At 39.9% G+C, this 22,464-nt stretch overlaps 1 protein-coding gene across 5 annotated transcripts in view; it reads right to left on the reverse strand.

The window, feature by feature from the left end:
• Positions 1 to 22,464, reverse strand: part of TTC27 (tetratricopeptide repeat domain 27) — a 184,352-nt gene that overhangs the window by 32,180 nt on the left and 129,708 nt on the right. For all 5 annotated transcript variants that reach the window (XM_086327527.1, XM_086327528.1, XM_086327526.1 and 2 more), the window contains 2 exons: positions 7,262 to 7,360; positions 3,501 to 3,553 (listed from right to left, as the gene is read on the reverse strand). In XM_086327527.1, coding sequence (XP_086183653.1) covers positions 3,501 to 3,553; positions 7,262 to 7,360 — 152 coding nt within the window. The remainder of the gene's footprint in view (positions 1 to 3,500; positions 3,554 to 7,261; positions 7,361 to 22,464) is intronic.

The raw sequence follows: 22,464 nt of genomic DNA on the forward strand, positions 1-22,464 counted from the left end.
AATACCAGACCACTTGACCTGCCTCCTGAGAAATCTGTATGCAGGTCAAGAGGCAACAGTTAGAACCGGACATGGAACAACAGACTGGCTACAAATCGGGAAAGGAGTTCGTCAAGGCTGTGTATTGTCACCCTGCTTATTTAACTTATATTCAGAGTACATCATGAGAAATTCCATTAGAATTTAGAAAAATGGTATAAATAAAATTAGTAGTATTTTAAAAAATCATGAGAACATCACAAACAAATCATGCAAAATGATTTAACAAGTACAAAGCCAAATAAACGAATAAAAATGAAAACCAGGTTAGGTAGTTTTTACAGAAAAAGTTTATCAAGCCATCGCAGAATCCTTGCCTTATCCAAGCTACTTCAGAAAATAGAAAAAGACTTAAGAACTTGATATTGACAAGGAAATCAACAAAACTTCATGTCACCTATTTTAAAAGTTAAACATCTTAACTATCAGAAAGATTCTTAATGCTTTACTCTACTGGCTGAACAAACACTATAACTCCCTTGAAGATCAAAAATGTTTTACTGGACAACTATAGCAACCTCTTTCAAGGGTAAGCTATCTGTCCCTCTCCAACAGCCTTTTTGCATTTGCTTTGTGAACTTAAGACCACGAGGTCCACGTCTCCTTTCCTGCTGAGCCTCAAAGTGTTTCATCAAGACTTCCCTTTTGCTGACTTCAAGGCAAATTTTCGAGGTGATGATGGAGCTTCTTCTGGCCGATCCAGGCCATTGGTCTGGGAGTCATCCCCTTAAGAACTTAAATAGAAGTGTGCCCATACCATCAGTAACTTTCTCAGCTAGTCACAGAACACACAAATCATTTAATCAACGGTACTGATTGAAATGACTTCTTTACAATTAGTCTTTTAGTCTTTTCATAACAACCAATTCACTGCAGTTTACTTTTGTATTCTCTACATTAAACAATTGACCTAAAGTTGTCATGGAATGTACTAATTCATTTACCCCCGACCCACCCTCCTTTATAGTTAAAAATGGAAGTACCCTTGCTCTAACACTTCTTCATATTCAGCCATAAATTGTTTCCATATAATTTTTTCCCCCTTTCTCCACTCCCTCTGCACACATCAGATGTGATATCAACTGCGGACTGAGATTCCTGAGGTGGACTGAGATTCCCAAGGTCTCCCATCCACATATGGGTAGGGATGAAGTTATCCTGTTGGAAAAGATGTCAACCAGCAGCATCCCACACCAGGAGGGTTATCTTTTTTCCTGTGTGTCCTCCTACCCTCTAATCCTGGTTGCTTGGCCCACAAAATTTTTGCAATAAAATTCCATTTTTTTTGGAAAGTATGACTTCTTTCTAGGGAGCTTCAATTCTGGATTCATTTATCAAACCATGGTGGTATGATAATGCACTATGACAATTATGTAGGAAAATGGAAAACTTTCCCATGGGACTGGTAGGGCCATGATACCTCAGGGAATCAGATGAAAAAGGGAAAACAGCACTTTAGTGAAGAACCCAGCAACAGCAGAGCGAGAGATGAGGGAGTGTAAAGGGTCACCTTAAGGCAGGGAGAGGATTCTTTTGAGAGGAGTAGTAATGATTTGCCCCTGCAGTAACAATCTCATGAGTGAAAAATGAGCTATGTCTAGAGCAGTGGCAGCAAAGAAAGCAAAGTAAAATGGCAAGAATAAAGGAGTGATTTACCTCTGACCTTACAACCCCACTTTTACACAAAACCCTATTCAGGGAGCTGCAGGGAGACAAAACTGTGTCAAAGAGAAGCTGAGGAACAATGTGCAAGAACCAGCAAGAGAGAAAGCAATTAGAATTCTTAGGGTTAATGGGCTGGAGGACAAGAGGTCGCTACATACACAATGATCAAGATTACTAGAAAAACCCACTGAGAGCACTCCACGGTTATGGCAGGGATTTCCCTTCCCCTTGCTTTACACCAAAAGAGTCTCTAGTGAGTTTTAACACAATCAGTTGCAATCAAGAACACAATATTATTTTCCACAGAGCGTGATGGAACAAACAGTACTTTATTTATGTAGTTATCATCCGAGAGCAGCAGAAGCATTTCATGATCTCGACGTAATGTGGATTTATGATATCTCCAGAAATACTCATGAATCACAAAGAAAACTAAGTTTGAAAATAAGGGCAAACAAACATGGAAATATATCTATCCTTTCATTTATTTAAAACTAGGATAACAGCCATCCTTGCCTCTTCCCTTTCTTTCTGTAGCTAGTCAGTAAGTCCAGTTGCTTGTCCCCTTTATAAACTGGCATCTGCCCCTTCTTCTTCCAGCCTAGATGTCTCCTGCCTGGACTATTACAACAGCTGTCTCCTAACTGGTATCCCAGCCCCCAGTTTCCTCTCTAGTCTGTCTCACACACGGTCATCAGATAAATTTCCCTCTTCATGAAATCTCAAGAAATTTCTCTCTTCATGAAATTATCCCCACTGAAATCTCTGGCTTCCTATTACCAACAGGATAGTCTCAACTAGTTAGTCGAACAATCAGAACATGCTGCCATTTGACCCCAACTGACCTTCCCAATCTCATCTCTCACCATGGCTCTCACTAGTCTCGAGCTGGACGACTTTACTTCCTGTCCCCTAAAGTGTGGCATTCATGCCTGTCGCCCTGCTTCTGGTCACCCAAATTCAGAAGGCTAAGGACAGCTATTAATGACCATTTATTTCCAAAGCCTGTCCCCTCTACCAATTCTTCAAATTATAGCTTGAGTCCAACAATCTCTCAGAAGTGTTTCTGAACCAGCATCACACATGATCTCTTCTCTGAGATCCTCAGAGGACTATACAAGTGGTAGAGAATGTAAGTGTCCTACAAATATTACCTACTATCCTAGCCCTCTTTCTACTTTTCATTGAGACTTACCACATATGACCTAGATTATTAATCAATTTTTTAAATAATATGGCTTAATATTTTCTAAACCCAAACTCCCTGAAGTCATTGGTTCATACTTCTGTTTCTCAATAATGTTCAGTACACAGCAAGCAATCATGCTCTGCAACACGCTGGAGGGGTAGAATAGGGTGGGAGATGTGAGGGAGGTTCCAGAGCGAGGGGACATATGTATACCTGTGGCTGATTCATGTTGATGTATGGCAGAAACCAGCACAATATTGTAAAGCATTTATCCTCCAGTAAAAAATTAAAAGAAAAAAAAAAAAAGAATCTATCTGTTGAGCTGACTAAAGGCATGCTTGCTTTTATCATGTAATGGCATTTAGGACACAAAATTTCAGTTTCAAATAAAGAGTTCAAAAAAATATTTATTACATACTAAGTGATTTAAAGAAATAAACTACACTTAGAATGAAAATGGCTAAATTAAGTCATTGTAACTCAAAGATAAGGGTAGGAAAGGGGAAAAAGATAACGAGGAAAGGCACAATGTTTCACTGTTCAATTGAAGAAAATCTCATTCATTTATTTTGGAAGCAAAGTTCTTCATCTTTTTTGGTGTACTTACTTTTGTTTTAAGCGGATATAAGAAGTTGATAAATTGTTCCAAGCTTCAGCATTCTGAAATGATAGAGAATTCAGTTACAGACTATTCTCTCCTTTAGGTATAACTGCTGCCAACAAAAATATATTTTCTTGGCTCAAGATGTGCTTTTACAATCATAATTTTCAATAAGGTTAGAAGTGTATAAGAAAATTAAATTAAACATTTATAATTAAACTTAATATTTATAATTTTTTAAAAGTCACAAAAACAATCAACAGAATGATATAATTGTTAAAGCCTTAATTTGGAATTTAGAAAAGATTCTATTTTCAAATTTAGATTTACAAAATAGTTGGGCAATTTATAACAGTATTTACACAATATATAGATTAATTACAAATCTAAAGCAGTGCAGAATATTGTTTTTCCTATCATAAAAGGGTTTGCTATTTCACCATCATCCTTTATCAGAAAGGAGAATAAAGGAGTATGTGTTCTGCAATGTTAAGGCTATGTATTTCATCAAACACATTTCTCTACCTATTTTTCTATGCAATGACAATAAATTAAAGTCTGTATAAATGTTGATTCTAACAAGAATGATATAAATTATGCTTGCTCTTATTCGTTCCACATTTTATAAAACACAGAGTATGTAGTTCTGAAGTTCCAAAGACACAATTTAAAAATTAATGGCAATGGACCTCTGCTTATGGACAGAATACAGTTAGGACCAGACTAGTCTTATTATCATAAAAAGACATCTAACTGGACAAAATTTTAGGAGACAACTGTTTTTGAGAAGTTGGACAGTGGGCAGCACAGGACTGTGATCCCTGAGAGAAGAGCTGTTGAGGTGTCTCAAAAATCAACCTGCACTTCTAGCTAGAGGCACTTAAGAGGGCTACAGCACAGAAAGAAAGAAACCAAACAAAACACAGCAAGTCTTACTGAAAGGAAGAAAAAAGTTCAGAGTTCAGAGCTGCAAAGGTGGTTGAATTTGCAAGACAAACTACCAGGGAAGAGAGATCTATTCAGAGAATAAGCTCTAGAAATCTCAATAAGCAACTCCTTGAATCCTTGGCTAAATACTAAGCTATACTGTGCAGGGAAAAACTTCTAAAGGCCAAGTAGGGAACAACTACCAGAGAGCTGTGAGCTGAATGGAAATTCCAGGGCTCAAACAAGTGCTGGGAGCTAGTCAAGTTTCAACCAATCTTAGTGGAGAATTCTTACTGATCAGCCGTGGGGTTAAACTCAGCCCCCAAAATGTTATACCTCAAGAGAAGGGTGACTGCAACTCTAAAACAAGGACAACAACAGACCTACTCTAAGCTGAAAATTAAGCTGATCCATAATGAAATTAACCAAATGCCAAAAAACCCCTCTACTTTCTTCAAGGGAAGACAACAAAACTTAGAAACTCAACAACATAGCATCCACAAGTGTACTATATGATAATAATAAAAAAAAAGGTAGACAAACAAGCAGGAAAATTCATCCATAACCAATTTAAAAATCAGTTAACAGAAATAGACACCGAAATTAAGGAGATACTGGAATACACATATAAAAACTTCAAAGCAGTTGTTATAAATATAATCAGATATTTGAGGAAAACATGAACATAATAAGGGAACGATTAGGGAATCTCAGTAGAAACACAAGAATTGTAAAAAGAACCAAATAAAATTCTTGAACTAAAAAAAAAGAAAGCACGTTATCTGAAAGTGTTATTTTTTGAGATGTAACTGATACACAGCATTGTACAATGCTATACACAGCACTGCAACTGACATACAGCATATACAGTTTTAGAAGTACTACATAGTGACTTGGTACATGTATATATTTGTGAAGTGATTACCACAATAAGTTTAGTGAATATGCACCACCACACACAGTACGGTAAGCTTAATGACTAGGTTTAACATTAGATTTGACATAAACATAAGAACTAAACCAATAAAACTCTTAGAAAAAAAGATAAGTTAATCTTCATGACCTTAGATCTGGCAATGGATTCTTAAATGTGACACCAAAAGCACAAGCAACAGGTTAGACCTCATCAAAATTAAAAACATTTGTACTTCAAAGACGCTATAAGAAAGTGAAAAACAGCTTCCAAAATGGGAAAAAAAATTTGTAAATCATATATCTGATATGGTGCTTATACCTAGGATACAGAAAGAATTCTTACAACTCAACAATAAAAAGACCAATAACCTAAATGGGCAAAGGATGTGAGTAAACATTTCTCTAATGATACACGAATGGCTAATAAGTACATGAAAAGATGCTCAAGATAATCAGCTGTCAAAGAAATGCAAACCGAAACCACAACAAGATACTGCCTACTAGGACAGCTATAATCAAACAGATAGCGACAAGCGTCGACAAAGACGCTGAGAAACGGAAACATGTGTCTACACAAAAACTTGTGAGTGAATGTTCACAGCAGCGTGATTCACAGTAACTGAAGAGTGGAACCATCTAAATGCCCATCAATCGATGAATGAGTTAAGTTAACATGTGATATGCTCATACAATGGAATAGTATTTGACCATAAAAAGGAATGAAGTGCTGATATATGAGACAACATGGACGAACTGTGGAAACATTAATCTAAGTGAAGAAAGCCACCAAAAGACTACTCATGGTATGATTCCATTTGCATGAAACATTTAGAACAGGCAAATGTATGGAGACAGAATATCCATCAGTGGTTGCCTAGGGGTCGGGGTGGGAGGTACGAGTGCAAAGTCTCTGGGTGAAATGGGGAATGATCGCTAACTGGTACAGGGGCTTCTTTTTACAATAATAAAAAGGTTCTAAAACGGTGGTGATGGTTGCACAATTCTGAATACACTAAAAAAGAAAAAAAAAATCACTGAATCGTACACTTTAAATGGATGAACTATATGGTATGTGAGTTATTTACCATCTCAGTAAAGCTGTTAAATATTTAAAGACCATAAACTACCAAAAAAAGAACTTTCTAATAATGCAGTTAACAGGTAGCCCATAGTGGGGAGTGACAAAATATATGTGACACTTTGCTGTATATTTCAGCAAAGTATATTTTTTAACTAAAAAACTATTTTATTACAATTATTTTCTAAACAAAACTATGAATACCTTAGATATTATAAGAAAACACTTATTTCTAGATTTATAAATCATATACCTTAGGGCATGACCTTCTACCAATGGTACACTTTCCTCCAGCACAAAAGGAATGATGTCCTTTTACTTGGACATAAAAATAATAGAAAGTTTGAATCTTTCTGCCTTATTTTCTCTCTCCCCTTTTACTGTGATAAGCTAGAGAGAAACTGCTGTAAAGGACAGGGAGTTTAGCTCAGTGCTCTGTGGAGACCTAGAGGGGTAGAATGGGTGGGTGGGGGTGGGAGAGAAAAGAGAGGAAGGGGATATATGTATACATACAGCTGATTCATGATGTCATACAGCAAAAATCAACACAACATTGTAAAGCAATTATATTCCAACAAAAAAAAATTTTTAAGCTAATAGAAAAACAAAAACAAAACAAAACCAAACCCCACTTAACATGAGATCACCCTCTTCACAAATTTTTAGGTGCACAACGGGACAGTTAACCATGGGCACAATATTTTACAACAAATCTCTACAACTTAATCATCTTGCAAAACTGAAACTACATACTTGCAGGAATTGCTGTTCTGAACTACAGTACAGTTCAAATAATTTAGACAGTACCAAAGAGCTGTGATAAGGAAAGAAGACCAAACAAACTTACGTCGGGTTCCAGAGTCACACACCGCTGAAATGCCCTCGCTGAACCTCTGTAGTCTTCCAAGGCCAGATAGGCACAGCCCAGAGAAAACCACACTCCGAGCTGCAAGACCAAAAGACGAAGTCATTCAAACACATAGAGACATTTATAGGATTAATCTGAAAACCCCGTATTTAATCTGAAAACCCCGTAGGATGCTATCAACAAACACACTACACTAGTAGTCTACAGAGCTATATCATAAATACTGCCTTACATTGTATCTTAAACTAGAAACCTTAGCTACGGAGATGATACTTTTCCATATAATTTTCAAAACTAATTCAAAAATGAAAGCATGTGCAACACTGCACATCTTTAATTGAGAAACACCCATTTGTTTTAACCGACTCCATGAACACAATGGAGAGCTCTGTTGATAAGCCCCAATATGATAAATTAACTTTACATTTTTACTGAGCATCAATGTAACTATGTAAAAAGTATACAAAGCATCAGCAGATTCACAAGTGATGATCGTACTACAAACTTGAGAGGAAAAAGTTTTGCTTCCATCTTCAAGTTGGACCACAAGTATACTTTTGCTGTTTAACCAAGAGCCAAACTGCCTTGGCATGTACCTGCCTAGGAATGCCTGAAAAAATTTAGAAAAAGTAGGCTCAGAATCTGGATTACCAAAGAGTCATTCACAGTGGAAAGCCTGACTTAAGTCAGTAAGATTTGTAAATTTAGAGATGTGGAAAACAGGTAACTATGAGGGATGGGATGGGGAGGGAGGTAAGAGGGGGGTTCAGGCTGGGGGACACATGTACATCTATGGGTGATTCATGTCAATGTATGGCAAAAACCCACTACAATATTGTAATTAATCTCCAATTAAAAAAATATATTAATTAAAAAAAAAAGAAAACAGGTAAGTAGGAAGTGGCTATTGAGAATTACAAAAGAATTCTTTACATCACAGGGTTTCCTTAAAATTCAATAGCCTCTATCAAAAGGAAGATAAAACTGATAAAAATTCAATGAAATTAGTCAGAAATGCAGCTATTACAACTCTGCTTTCCTCTCAGATACAGTCAGTCAGGCCAACGGTAGAAGGAATTTGCTCTCTTACTTGCTCTGACTGCTAGTATGAGGGCAGCGAGCCAGCAGACAGACGTGGTTGAACACTGCCGGGTGGGAAAGGAAACGAGCTGCTCTGTTACCCGTCCACGGCCTTCCACAGAGGTGGACAGGAGGCTGCCCGCACCCTCCCCCATTCATACAAAACTTGTTCCATACGGCTAGTTGAGGCCTCAAAGTTCTTTAAGCAGATAAAGATTTTCAGTCGATAATTAGAGATAAGGCTTAGAAAGCAAATATCCCTGGGCAATTTAACACTTTGTCCTGAATTCACAAGAGGCTATAAATAACTGCTATCAGCAGCCTTTAAGAGAACAAATTTTGTTAGAAGCATAGGTAATGGCTGAAAACAGGGTTGGTGTGTGTCTGGGGGTCAGTGGGAGATGCAGAGGTTGAAATTAAGTTAGAAGTTCCCTTTTCTGAATCAAGGGACTCCAGCAACTTAAAAAGTAGCTCATTACACTTTTCTTTTGTCTGGTTATTTAAAGAATCAAATGAAAAGAGTTCCAATGCACTAAACCACATTCACTGAAAGTGACTCACTCTGAGAGGGCCTAAAGTCTGATGCTAATGTATAAAACAAGCTTCCTTCTAGTCTACTCAAAAGTTTCAAAATCTGTGTATTATAATTCATCATTTATAAGGTGCACTTTTTTTCCATTTAACATCTCTGAATGCTAATAACCAATAGTTGATCAGACTTTTATTGTGCGTGTGTGTGTTCTCAGTCACTCAGTTGTGTCCAACTCTTTGTGGCCCCATGGACTGTAGCCTGTCAGGGTCCTCTGTTCATGGGATTTTCCAGGCAAGAATACTGGAGTGGGTTGCCATTTCCTCCTGCAGGGAGTCTTCCCTACCCTGGGATCAAACCCCCTTCTCTTGCATCTCCTGTAATGGCAGGTAGATTTTTTTACCACTGCGCCACCTAGGAAGTCAGCATTTAATTTTCTATACAAGGTGGCACTTAAAATACATTGCCTCTTACAAGTGACAGCATGTTATACCCTCAAAGAATCATGGCAGCAAGTTTACTTGAATGAGGAATACCTCATCCTGTGATCAAATCAAGAAAAATGAGAAGTGCCCACAAAGTTCTCAAAATGCATATGCCCTGCTCGCTTCCTGTATCAGCAAAGAACAAACTGACAACAGAACTATTTCATATGTGTCATAAAAAACAGTGAGTATAAACTCAAATGAAAATAAAAATTGAAAATTTATTTTTCAATCTACCTCAAAAGACAAAGATTATATAAATGTCTGAAATTAGCAACTATCTTACAGCTCCAACATAAGCTGGTGATGAGATTACTATCTAAGTTTTTAAAACAAGTCAATCCTTTTTAACTAATGTCTTAATACCAAAATAAGTTTAGTGAAAATCAAGCCGATAACAATTTAATATGTAGTATTGTGATTCCCTTTTCTTTTTACTCTTGATCATTTGTGTAATTGCTTCAATAATTTGCATCTAAAAAAATTCTAGGATCATTGACTGCTAGTAGGTTTTCATCTCCTAATGACAAATAATCAAGATGGGAGATGACTTCTGTATACACCCTATTTTTTGAATCATGCAATGGCTTAAAAAAAAACTCTAGGATCTTTTCATTGCTTCTAGATGACCCACTAAACCATCAAAAATCCATTTATACCTTGCATCTCAATCGGGGTCCTTGGATTTTGAGGTGTGAAGAGTTGACTCATTGGAAAAGACTCTGATGCTGGGAGGGATTGGGGGCAGGAGGAGAAGGAGACGACAGAGGATGAGATGGCTGGATGGCATCACTGACTCGATGGACATGAGTCTCAGTGAACTCCGGGAGTTGGTGATGGACAGGAAGGCCTGGCGTGCTGCAATGCATGGGGTCGCAAAGAGTCGGACACGACTGAGCGACTGATCTGATCTATTCTGATCTGATCTGAAGGAGTATATTTGGTGCCTCTTTTACTTTTTTTTTTTTTAACTCTTACTTAACCTATATTACCCTGACTGACATCTTGATTTAGGATGGTCATGCTCTTAAGAAGAGAATATCATAAAAGAAAAAAATTCAAAAGAAGCTTAAAAAAATTAAAACTTACATGAATCCCCAAGTTAACATTGTATATGGTTGCATACAAAAGGTCTCCATCTCCTAGTCTAATGCTATCAGATAGAAATATAATGCTAGCCTCATTATATTTTCTAGCAGTCGCATTTTAAAAGTAAAAAGAAATGAGTGAAATCAATTTTAACAACATTTTACTTAGATCTACATATCTAAAATATTATCATTTACACATGTTATTTGTATACAAGATCAGTGAGATATTTTATATTCACTTCATTCATATGAAGTCTTTGAAACCTGGTGTGTGTCCTACACTAACAGCAGATTTCAGTTTGGACCAGCCACACTTCAAATGCTCAACTGCCACATGAGGCTGGTGGCTACCATACTGAGCGGCACAACTCTACACTATTTCTCTACAACAGTGACACAGACCCTAACATACCTGCATCCTTTCCTTTGGTCTCCATTAAAAAAAAACTGGCTCCTCTGGCTAAGACCCACTCCCGGGCTCCTCTCTTGGGCTCCTCACACACCACAGTCACTCCTGTTCCTCTCCACACAATAGCAACCAGAATAATGAGCATTTAATGAGCACCTAGAGCCAGCTTAAGACTAAATATTAAAAAAACTAAGATCATGGCATCCAGCCCCGTTACTGATGGCAAATAGAAGAGGAAAAGATGGAAGTAGTGACAGATTTCCTCTTCTTGGGCTCCAAAATCACTAGACCGTGACTGAAGCCAATTGCTTCTTGGCAGGAAAGCGATGACAAGCCTAGACAGTGTGTTGAAAAGCAGAGACATTACTCTGCTGACAAAGGTCTGTATAGTCAAGGCCATGGTCTTCCCAGTGGTCACGTACAGTTGTGAGAGATGGACCATAAAGAAGGCAGAACACCAAAGAATTGATGCCTTTGAACTGTGGTGCTGGAGAAGACCCCTGGACAGCGAGAAGATCCAACCAGTCAATCTGAAGAGAGATCAACCCTGAATATTCACTGGAAGGACTAATGTTGAAGCTCCAGTATTTTGATCATCTGATGCGAACAGACTCATTGGAAACGTCCTTGATGGTGGGAAATATCAAGGGCAGAAAGAGAAGAAGGCGTCAGAGGAGGAGATGGTTGGATGGCATCACCGACTCAATGGACTTGAGTCTGAGCAAACTCCAGGAGATGGTAAGTGATGGGGAGGCCTGGCATGCTGTAGTCCATGGGGTCACAAAGAGCTGGATGTGACTAGGCGACTGAACAACAGTGAACACCTACTATGTAGTCGAGCACTGATACTATGCGCTTTCCACACATCACCCTGTCTATTCCTCACAAATGGCCTTGCAAGGCAGCAGACAGCACCCTCATTGGAGAGATGAACACAGACCAGAGTCAGTCAGCGATGAAGGAGAGATCTGAGTGTGATTCAGTGGAATCAGTGTGATTCCAGAGGCCGTCATCTCCGCATGACCATGCTGCCTCCCTCTACACCATTCTGCCCACACACAGCCATGGTTGACAGCAGGGCCATTCTTGTCAGCAGCAGAGGGGGTGGGGAAAGGAAACAGTCCACTTAACACATGCTGGGAAGACCCAGGAGATCAAGTTTTTAAGAACTGGAGCATTATCTACCTCTCCCTCAGAAAGTTCTCCTGATAGGCAAACGGATAAAGACGAAGCGGAAGAATGGATGTTTACCTGGAGCAAAGAACTAAAAGGCAAACCTCTCACCAAGGGGCTGGGCAAGAATGGAGAAAGATAATAACCACTGCGGAGGCTCTGGTGGAGACTGCTGTGATGCTTATTTCCAGGGTGGACTGTGAAGGCAGGGAGTGGCCTTTTAGAAGTTGACAGTCCAGTTTTCTACTCGGAAGAAGCCAATACAGAGACACAAAAGCAGACTATTTTGAATATGACATACATACTTGAAGAATGGTTTTAAATTATTTTTTAAATAATTAACCAAAAGCAGGAATGGTTGAAAACATGATCTCTCTTTGAACTTCCCTCAAAAGCCCCGTAGAGAAACAGGAATAGAAAGATAGATTGACTAGGGTTCAAGAGGTTCTAAAGAACTGAATGACCTTGGCCATGTCACTTAACTTCTGAGTCTCACTTCCCCAGTTGTTAAATGGGTGGGTGGGGGGGGGGAGATTAAACAAAAATTCCAAGGCTCCTTCAGATCCCCCGATTCTGAAAACTCAGAGGCCACAGGGTTCAAAGGTACATTACTGCCATCTAGCGTCAAAACAAATACACTGATGATGCAAATAGAATCAGCAGGTTTGAAGAACTAAGAAAGGAACTGAGGCTTAAAAATCAATTAAAAAGAGGCCACAAGAAAAATGAGGTCTGGAAAGGAAGTGATTTGCCTGAAGTCACACAATGGTTCCTGGTTCCTGGTGTGCAATACCTGTGGTGAAGACAGTGACTGTATGCTAAGACGCTTCAGTCGAGTCTGACTCTTTATGCGGACCATAGCTCGCCAGGTTCTTCTGTCCATGGGATTCTCCAAGGCAAGAATACTGGAGTGGGTTGCCATGCCCTCCTCCAGGGGATCTTCCGGATCCAGGGATCAAACCCCTGCTTCTCTAATGTCTCCTGCATTGGCAGATGAGTTCTTTACCACCAATGCCACCTGGAAAGCCCAGCAACACTTATTAAACATCAATAACTAAAACAGAAATGGACAGCTTGTTCCCCTGAGAACTAACAGAGACCAAGCACCACTGGACAACAGGCATGGATTACTCTTAGAATTATGAAGTTAATTTTTACAAGGTTATCTAAAGCACATATACAATAGATGCCATACGCTTATGTGATATTACAAATTACTTTCTTAACTTATGAACCTACTACTCAAATTTCCTTCCTCCTCAAGGTTTCTGCAGAACAAATGAATAATCAGTAGCTTCACCTATTTTACTAACTTTCCTTATGCGTTGACTGGATTTTTCTGATATTCTGTATAATAAAGTGCAACATGTTATAACTGAATCCTGATGCCAAACAACACTCTCCATTCTCTCTGTTCTGCATCGCTGACTCATTCCCATGACCCCAAATTCAGATAAGTGGTTGAATGTGGCTTCATTAAACAGGAAATGACCCAAGCCAAACTCAAGAGAGATATCAATGTTGTCTGGTAGTAGCTTTTCCTAAAATAATGTTTGGTGCTCGTATTTTTAAAAACTGTGCACCACCAACCAATTCTTTCATAACCAAATTTCTCATTTACTATTAAATACTAAGCTTTCCTCCCTGCTGCTGCTGCTGCTGCTGCCGCTGCTAAGTCGCTTCAGTCATGTCCGACTCTGTGCAACCCCGTAGACGGCAGCCCACCAGGCTCCCCAGTCCCTGGGATTCTCCAGGCAAGAACACTGGAGTGGGTTGCCATTTCCTTCTCCAATGCATGAAAGTGAAAAGTGAAAGTGAAGTCGCTCAGTGGTGTCCGACTCCTAGCGACCCCATGGACTGCAGCCCACCAGGCTCCTCCGTCCATGGGATTTTCCAGGCAAAAGTGCTGGAGTGGGGTGCCATTGCCTTCTCCCTCTCCTCCCTAAGGAAACACAAATCTTAAACCGCCAGCTTTGTCAGTTTCTCTCTCTCTCAAAGGTTTCCCCTATGTCAGTGTCTTCTTTTAAACTACAGAAGCAGCACTTTTTTCATCACTAGAAAGGGTACTGAACTTCCCTGGTGGCTCAGACGGTAAAGCAGGAGATCCGGGCTCAATCCCTGGGTCGGGAAGATCTCCGGGAAAAGGCAATGGCACCCCACTCCACTATTCTTGCCTGGAGAATCCCATGGACAGAGAAGCCTGGTAGGCTACAGTCCATGGGGTCGCAAAGAGTCAGACATGACTGAGCGACTTCACTTTCAGAAAGGGTATTAATTCTTAGTGTCTCCCTCTTACTCCCATCCTAGACTGGGTTACCACTGAGTCTTCTATTTGCCTACTCTTTCCAGTTCACAGTGTGAGTACATGGGTGTTTACGTATCACCTGCATGAGACTCTCCTGTGAGACACAGTTCTCTATTTTTAGGCTACAGAAAATGGGGTTACGATGATTTTCTACCACACTACTAGCACGCTGCAATGGTCAGGATACACAACGTCACTGAGAACTTAGTATGGACCAGGAAATATGCCAGACACGTTATATATATAGGCTCTAATTTTCCAACGAGATCAAACTAACATAGGAATTACACCCCCACTTTACAAACCAGAAAACTGAAGCTCAGAAAGATGAAGTGGTTCACCTAGAGATAAGTAGGATCCGGAGTCAGGTCTACGGCAATGGAACCCCTCCCTCTACCCCTCGGTTCCAGCTATGGCCCAGATGTTATCTCAGTGCTCATATTTCTTGGCAGTTAGGCAAGTTAGACCTTAAGAGTTTCATTTCTTTTTTTTAAGAGTTTCATTTTTTATTGCTTACCAATATGAGAAAGGAAGGACAAAAAGGAAATAATTTCTTTTTTTTTTCCTCTACATATTATTTGCATATGTTCATTATGTCTTCTCCACTGGAATGTAAGCTCCAGTCTCCTTGGACCTCCCCACCACAATAACACAAGTACACGACGGAAACTCTGTAACTCCACTGCAAATACATTTTCTTCTTTCAAAAACTGACATGAAAGAAAGTTAACCCCCAGAAATCATGGAAGAACACAAGCTCTCAGGATAATTAACAGTTCTATCAGTGCATCATCAAGGTCTGGTCTTACACACAGCACGGGCTGGGAAGGGCTGCCGTGGTCCCTTGAAAACTCCCTGGTCTCACAGAGAGAGACTCACCAGCTCTCATGTGCTGGACTGTCCCATACACCAAAGTTACAACTTCACTGTGCTCTTGATGAAAGCCCCGATAGTTATGAATTAAAGGAAGAAAAACATTCAAGCTGCACAGTCTTGTATTCAAACCTTTCCATAACTTCTAACTTGACCTCAGCCAAATCCACCATTCCTCCCTAACATAAGACAACATCCTTTAGAGACAAAACAGCAAAGAAGTTAAGAGTAAGTGCTGCAACACCAGAAAGCCCAGGTTCAAATCCCAGCTCTACTCCTCACATAAACTGTGGGTTTTGGTGTAAACTAATTAGGCCTCTATTTCCTAACTTGTTAAATGAGGGTAAAAACAGTTAAGTAGCTCAGGGACTGGGCTGAGGACTAACAATATAGGCAAAATGCTTACAACAGTTCCTGGCACCCAGTAAATACTCAATGTTAGCTGCTAGTATTACTATTATAACTGAATCTAAACATAAATAGTCAAAACCTACAGTTACCAAGAAACCTTTGCTACATGCTTGGTTTTTGCATCTGCTAGTCTCCTTTCCTGAAACAAATTTTCCTAATGTTTGCCTCCTGTCTAAATCCCAACTGTTTCTCCTAGTTCATACCTTACAATGATTTAGAAAGAGTTCATTTCCACTTACATTCTAGCTTACACTATAGAAGATACTTAATAAGTAGAAATTGCTATTATAATGTTCATGCTCTCATCTTCTTTCTCATCTCACTTGAAACATTATTGTTTCCAGAGCTAACACCTTCATCTCTTCTCATTCCACTCTTCTCTAGAATGACACTTCCTAGTTGTCACCCCCTCTTTCTTGTAACATTCAATCTCTCCTTCATTCACTGGATTCAACTCCATAAGTGAAAAGTGTTAGTTGCTCAGTCGTGTCCCACTCTTTGTGACCCAATGACTGTAGCCCACCAGGCTCCTCTGTCCATGAAATTCTCCAGGCAAGAACACAGGAGTGGGAAGCCACTTCCTTCTCCAGGGCATCTTCCTGACCCAGGGACTGAACCCAGGTCTGCTGCATTGCAGGGAGATTCTTTACTGTGTGAGCCACCAGGGAAGCCCTTCAACCCCATCAAAGTCTTCAGTATCCTGAAAAGTTTTACTGGATTCTGCTGCCCCTTGGTACAACACTCTACATTTTGACTCTCAGTTCCTTGACATGCTCCTAAAAGAACGTCTATAGACGTTATGTCAGTTTCCTCATCCTCACTCTTTAACCTCCTGAAGCTGGTATTGAAGGTCAATAGTTAGCTCCAAATCCAATGAACTCTTCTTAGCCCTCTTCAGACTTTATCACTCCAGTTACATTTCTCACTGACATTTGTTTTTCCTTTAGTTTCCATGAATTCCTTCTTTGAGGTTCCTTCTCTCCCTCTGATCAAGACTCTGGTGTACTTTGCTTGAATCATATTTCACTGATGCTATTTCCTCTCCCTTCCCCCAACCCCTGGAGATGTCCAAAGTTCAAGATTTTGCCTGAGGTTCTCTTCCAACACAGTTTCTATAAACAATTCATTCACTTGCATGGATCTGCCTCACTGGCACAGAAAACCCAACTGCAAGTCAGCTCGACCTCACTCCTAGGCTTCAGGCTTTTATGCCCAGTGGACTGTGGGCCTACTCTATTCAAGACACAGCAATATCTCTTCATGTTCGACACTCAAAATCACATCATTATCCCCTACCAAAGATATTTTCCCTTTCTCTTATATCCTTTGTGTCTATCAACAGGAACATTTCCTTCTTAATCAAACAATTGACAAAACTGGCATGTTCTCAGATTCCAAAGTCTCCTTCAGTCCTACCAACCCAAGGAATAAATCCCAGAAAATTTTCCTTTATAAACAGCTTCAAACTGTTCTGTCTTTCCGTGTGTGTGTGTGTGTGTGTGCCCAGTCAGATCCAACTCTTTGTGACCCCATGGACAGTAAACTCCTCTGTCCATGGAAATTTCCAGGCGAGAATACTGGAGTGAGTTGCCATTTTCCACTCCAGGGGATCTTCCTGACCCAGGGGTTGAATCCATGTCTCTTGAGTCTCCTGCATTGGCAGGTGGATTCTTTACCACTGTACTACCTGGGAAGCCCTATCTTTCCACCCTTATTGCTAAAGCCACTGATTGCTTATCCACGACATTCATCCTTTATTTAAACTTCCTAGAGTATCATTTTTGTCATATCACTCTTTTATTCAAAACCACAACAGACCTCGACATCTATATGGTTAGCTAATTCTGAAGAAGGATCCTTAAGGTCCTCCACAAACTACTTCTGTCCATATCATCTCCCAGAGGAAACTCTGCTCTCTGCTGATAGACTGACACAGTCTAATTCATTCCCACATCCACGTCTGGTTCACAGCAGGATCTCAATAATGCTAGTCAGGGGACCACATTCAAACCGCAACATTTCTGAAAGTGAAACAAGGCACTAAAAAATCATTAAAATTATACGATCTCAAAAAGACCTTATTTACTGACCAACAAAGTATTGATCGTCAAATTGGTTTTACTGTATCAGAGAATACATTCTCAAAACTGAAATTATCTAATTAAAATAAATTTAATTTAAAAAAACTGAAATTATTTCTTGAAAAATGTATTAAAGTAAAAAATTTAAAATGTTGATTATCTGAACATTTAAAAATCACAAAAGGATTCTTCCCTGTTGGTCCAATGGCTTGGACTCTGCATTCCCCATGCAGGGGGCCTGGGTTCAATCCCTGATGAGGGAATGAGATCCCATATGCTGCAGGTAAGAATTCGCATGCTACACCTGAAGATCCTGCATGCTGCAAGGAAGATCTAAGATCCCATGTGCCACAATTAAGACCCAGCACAGCTAGCTAAATAAATTTAAAAAGTGCAGTAACTAAAAACTGGTCACAATTTGTTAAGTGTCTGACTAAAGTTGAGAAGGTGACAGACACCTCCCTGTGCAGACATCATGGATATGTTCAAATAATGTGTGTGTGTGTGTGTGTGTGTGTGTGTGTGTGTAAATGACAACAGTTTTTATTTCCATTGGTAGAAGCTTGTCTGACCATATTATACTCACCACTACAACCTTCTCCCAGTATATTTCTGCTCCATTGGTTTTCTTAATTCAGAAAGAGCATTACTTTTACCATCCTGCCATGATCCACCAAAATTTGTATCCTTATTATTACCCTGTAAGTACCTTTATCTTCGATATTTAACATTTTAACTGAGTTTATAATAGCATTCAGAATAATGTCAGATGTTTCACCTTTGATGTGGCACATTACCAAAAATTTTATGTTGAATCCACTAATCAGGTGAAAAAGATGACTAGTGAGAACCAAATTAATGAATTTTCTATTTGAAGCATCTGATGTCACTGATATAAAACTGGCAAAGTCAACTGTTAATGAACTACTGCTAAAAGAGCTAGCACATTAACAGCTATGATCTTATTTTTCATACACACACGAGAATATCTGGTATCAACTAATTTTCTAAACTAATGTTGCTCATTTTCATTCGCACTAGAAAAAAAGTCTAGTCTCACAGAATAACATGAAAATGCACCTCCTACAGCTGTGTATTAAGTTGTCATCTTTGGACATGCTCCCTATTAAAACAACAACAACAAAAACTATCCCCCCCGCCCCTCACTGCCTGCACCACGGCGCTTGCCAGATCTCAGTTCTCTGACCAAGGCCTGAGGCCCAGCGGTGGAACTGTGGAGTCCTGGAATTCCTGAAAAAACTAACTTTTGACATAAATGCTAATGTTTCCTCCGAAGACGTGAGTTTTTGGTTTTCATGTGATTAGTGAAATGATTACGGCCCCTGAGGTGGAATGTAATTATATCAACTACATTTTGTGCAAGTTACACATTTCCTCTCTTGACAAGTAAAAATTAAGTTCTTAATTATTCTCTAAAAACACATGTTTAAAATCTGTTTGCTTTTTGGAAATGACTGCTGCCAAAAGAGTTTATTATGAACTATATAAAAAGTTACCAAGCTATGTAATATGGAAATAGTGGTACATTTAGACCATACAGTAAGTGACCAAACCCTTGTGTCTAGAGAATTCAGACTATCCTTCATGCGCTTTTATTTCTGACAGGACTGCTCTGCCTCCACTCCCTATACGTCTATCCAGTCTACAATTCCCCACATTTCCCACTAATCCTGCCAACTGGTAGCCAGGCAACCTCATGCAGCTCACAGGCTGCAAGCTGGCACAAACGTCTGATGTACAGCAAGGGGCTTACAGAGACACCGCCTCCAACATTTCTCCTATCTCCACCCAAGACCCAAGCAGTCGGCTAGCCTCAGCCTCTCATAGCAGGCATAGTCCGTGTTATCAGCAAGCCTCCTGCACACCGTCCTTGAAAGGGTGACAGTAGTTAAGCTGCATCTGGAAAGGGCTGGGGGGAAAAGAGACAGGCACCTACCGGCCATCTTTCAGATTTTCGCACATCGTAAAGAGGGAGTTCCAGCTACCGCATATCTTAAACGCCATACTAGAGGCGGCTATGGCAGCAGATGGAAGCACAAAGTGGATGTCTATGAAAAGCCATTCCAGTTTCCTTTAATGGAACTGTTAAGAACAGCACTTCATCGATTTTTTTTCTGTACATTTTTATGGGGAGGGGCAGCACTGTGCAACATGTGGGATCTTGGTTCCCCTATCAGGGCAGAACCCACTCTCCCCTGTAGTGGAAATGCAGAGTCTTAACCACAAGACCACAAGGGAAACCCCGCCTCCAAGTACTTCATTTAAACATTTAAAAAATTTAGGTCAAACTGGATGGGCTATCAGGAAAACAGGAAGAGTGGGATAGCCATGGACGCTGGGTAAACTCTCAAATCCTCACCTTTCTTCACACTTATCTCTTATTGTCAAGCCAGTTCCCTCCTGGCACGTCTACTGACTTTGCATCAATCGGTGAACATCCAAGCTAACTTCTGTCCCATCACAGAGACCCCTCACCTCCTCTCTATGGCCACAGTCCTTCTGTCTACACAAGTGTCTTTGTGTGCATATATGTGTGTGTGTATGTATGTAATATCATATAACCTTACAAAGATAACTAGTTAATTGAGGAAGAAAGTTTAAAAATTTTAAAAGGGGAGTGGGGAAAACTGACAAGATGAAAGGAATAAAGTATGAGTGTTGAGGGAGGGAGGGTTGGAGAAGTGACAGGAAGTGACATTCTCCTTTTTCAGGGCTACACAGACTAGCTTGATATCTGAGCAATTTATGTTTACTTTTTGCTTCAAGGTAAGGAGCAATGAGAATAGTAACTACCTAAGAGGAGACCTAAGGATGTATGCTTTAATTCTGGTCCTGAGTCTATAAAATCCTGCTTGGGAGGTTTTGTGACCACTGGACCACTTCCTCCCACTTTCTTCAGCTTCTAACAGCCCACAATTCCCAGAAGTCTAAGGTTGGATTTTAGAGGTTTCAGAAGTTATTTGGGAAAATGAAATAGACAGGCGTTAAGTGAATGACAGTGAGCAATCTTAAAAGCGCAAGTGCAAATGGAACACACATCTGCCGGTTCTCAAACAAATGCACCACAGACAAATTCATTGAGTTTCGCAGACCATCACTGATATAAAACCAAACACTCCTATTTTTATACCAATTTGATTTCAGGAAGCCATTAAAATACACAAAAGCCATTCAATTATCACTCTCATTTTGCCTGAGTTTTGTTATTAAACCTATTTCCTGGATATGTCTGAAAAGGTGGGAAAGAATTTTTTAATTCTATTTTTCTATTTTCCCTCATTCTGGGACTTTGAGGAGACAACAGCACGTAAGAGCTCTCCTTCTGCAAAGACAGTTCAAACTCTCGTCACAAGTAGTGTCTGCGGCCCTTCAGCTTGCATCCTGTACTAGTTACGTACAACTGCAGCTTCAAACGCCTGCATGTCTGGCACGGCCTACAGACTGCCTGAATTGGATCCACATGACAAACTGCAAGATACCTTCACATCATATCTATTTGTACTGTGATGCTGCTTGCTAAGTAATTAACTTAAAATTATACAATGAGACCATCAAGCCCTGTCAAGTCCTCCTCTGCAAATTCCCTTACTTCATCCCTTCTTTCTGACTGCCCCTCCCAAACTGGTAACTGTCCTTCTAGACCATCACTACAGTCTCCTGAGCCTGCCCTAATCCAGGATCTCCTGTGGCCAGTGTGGCCAAAACAATATTCCAAAATCACCTCCACACACCCAAATTCCTTCATTCGAAAGTAAGCCAAACACAAATCAAACCTTCAGTGGCTCCCTATTTGCCACATAAAATCCAAAGAGTTTAGCCTCACATTCAAGACCTTCTGTAATTTGGCTCCAGTCTAGCTTTCCTACTGGAACTGTCCTATTTCCTTTCACTCAAAAAAACTAGCCTATTCACAAATATTCTCTTCCCCCAACACACACACACAGACACACACCCACACACACAGAGGTACGCACGCACATCTTCTCTGTTTCTGGGGCTGGGCTCATATTGTTCATCACCTGGAAGACCCTTATCACTGCCCTTTCCTTTGGCCTATTCAAATGTTATGTGTCCTTCAAAGTCAAAGTCACCAACCTCCATTGTCTACCAAAGGCAGAAATGGTCTCCTTAGACTCTATAAAACTTGCACCTCACAAATGACTCTGGGCCTTTCTATGATTCCTCGTATTGTTGGCTAGCTTTGTCCTTGTCCATTTCACTAGACTGTAGCCGTCTTGGTACAAATCAGACCACTTGGTGATCTGCTGCTACTGCCTCCTCCTCTGGTTCAGCGCCATGTGTACAGTGGACAGTGAATGTATACTTGATTGAATAACTGGTCGGAGACATTATTTACTCACTCATTCAATAATTATTTAGTAAAGACCCAGTATGTGCTAGGCAGTATTAGAAGCACTAGGAGCATATAAATGAAACAAACATAAAAATTTCTGCCTTCATGGATTTTATATTGCAATGGAGGAAGAATAGAATTTTTTAAAAAGTAAGCTATATATAATATTAGAAGGTGCTAAGTGCCGTGGGGAAAAATAAAGCAGGGAAGGAGAAGGAACGTAAGGAAGGGTGGAAGGCGGCAGTGAGATTTTAAGTAGAATAAACATGGAAGGCCTCTGTGGGAAAGGGACACTGGACCCCAGCTATGAATGAGGTAATGGAGCAAGGTATGCAGATGTCTATCTGGAAGGAGAACATTCCAGGCAGAG

Source organism: Bos grunniens, chromosome 11 (genome assembly GCF_055505025.1).
Source record: "Bos grunniens cultivar Pamir isolate PY7600 chromosome 11, Bosgru_T2T1.0, whole genome shotgun sequence".
NCBI lineage: Eukaryota > Metazoa > Chordata > Mammalia > Artiodactyla > Bovidae > Bos > Bos grunniens.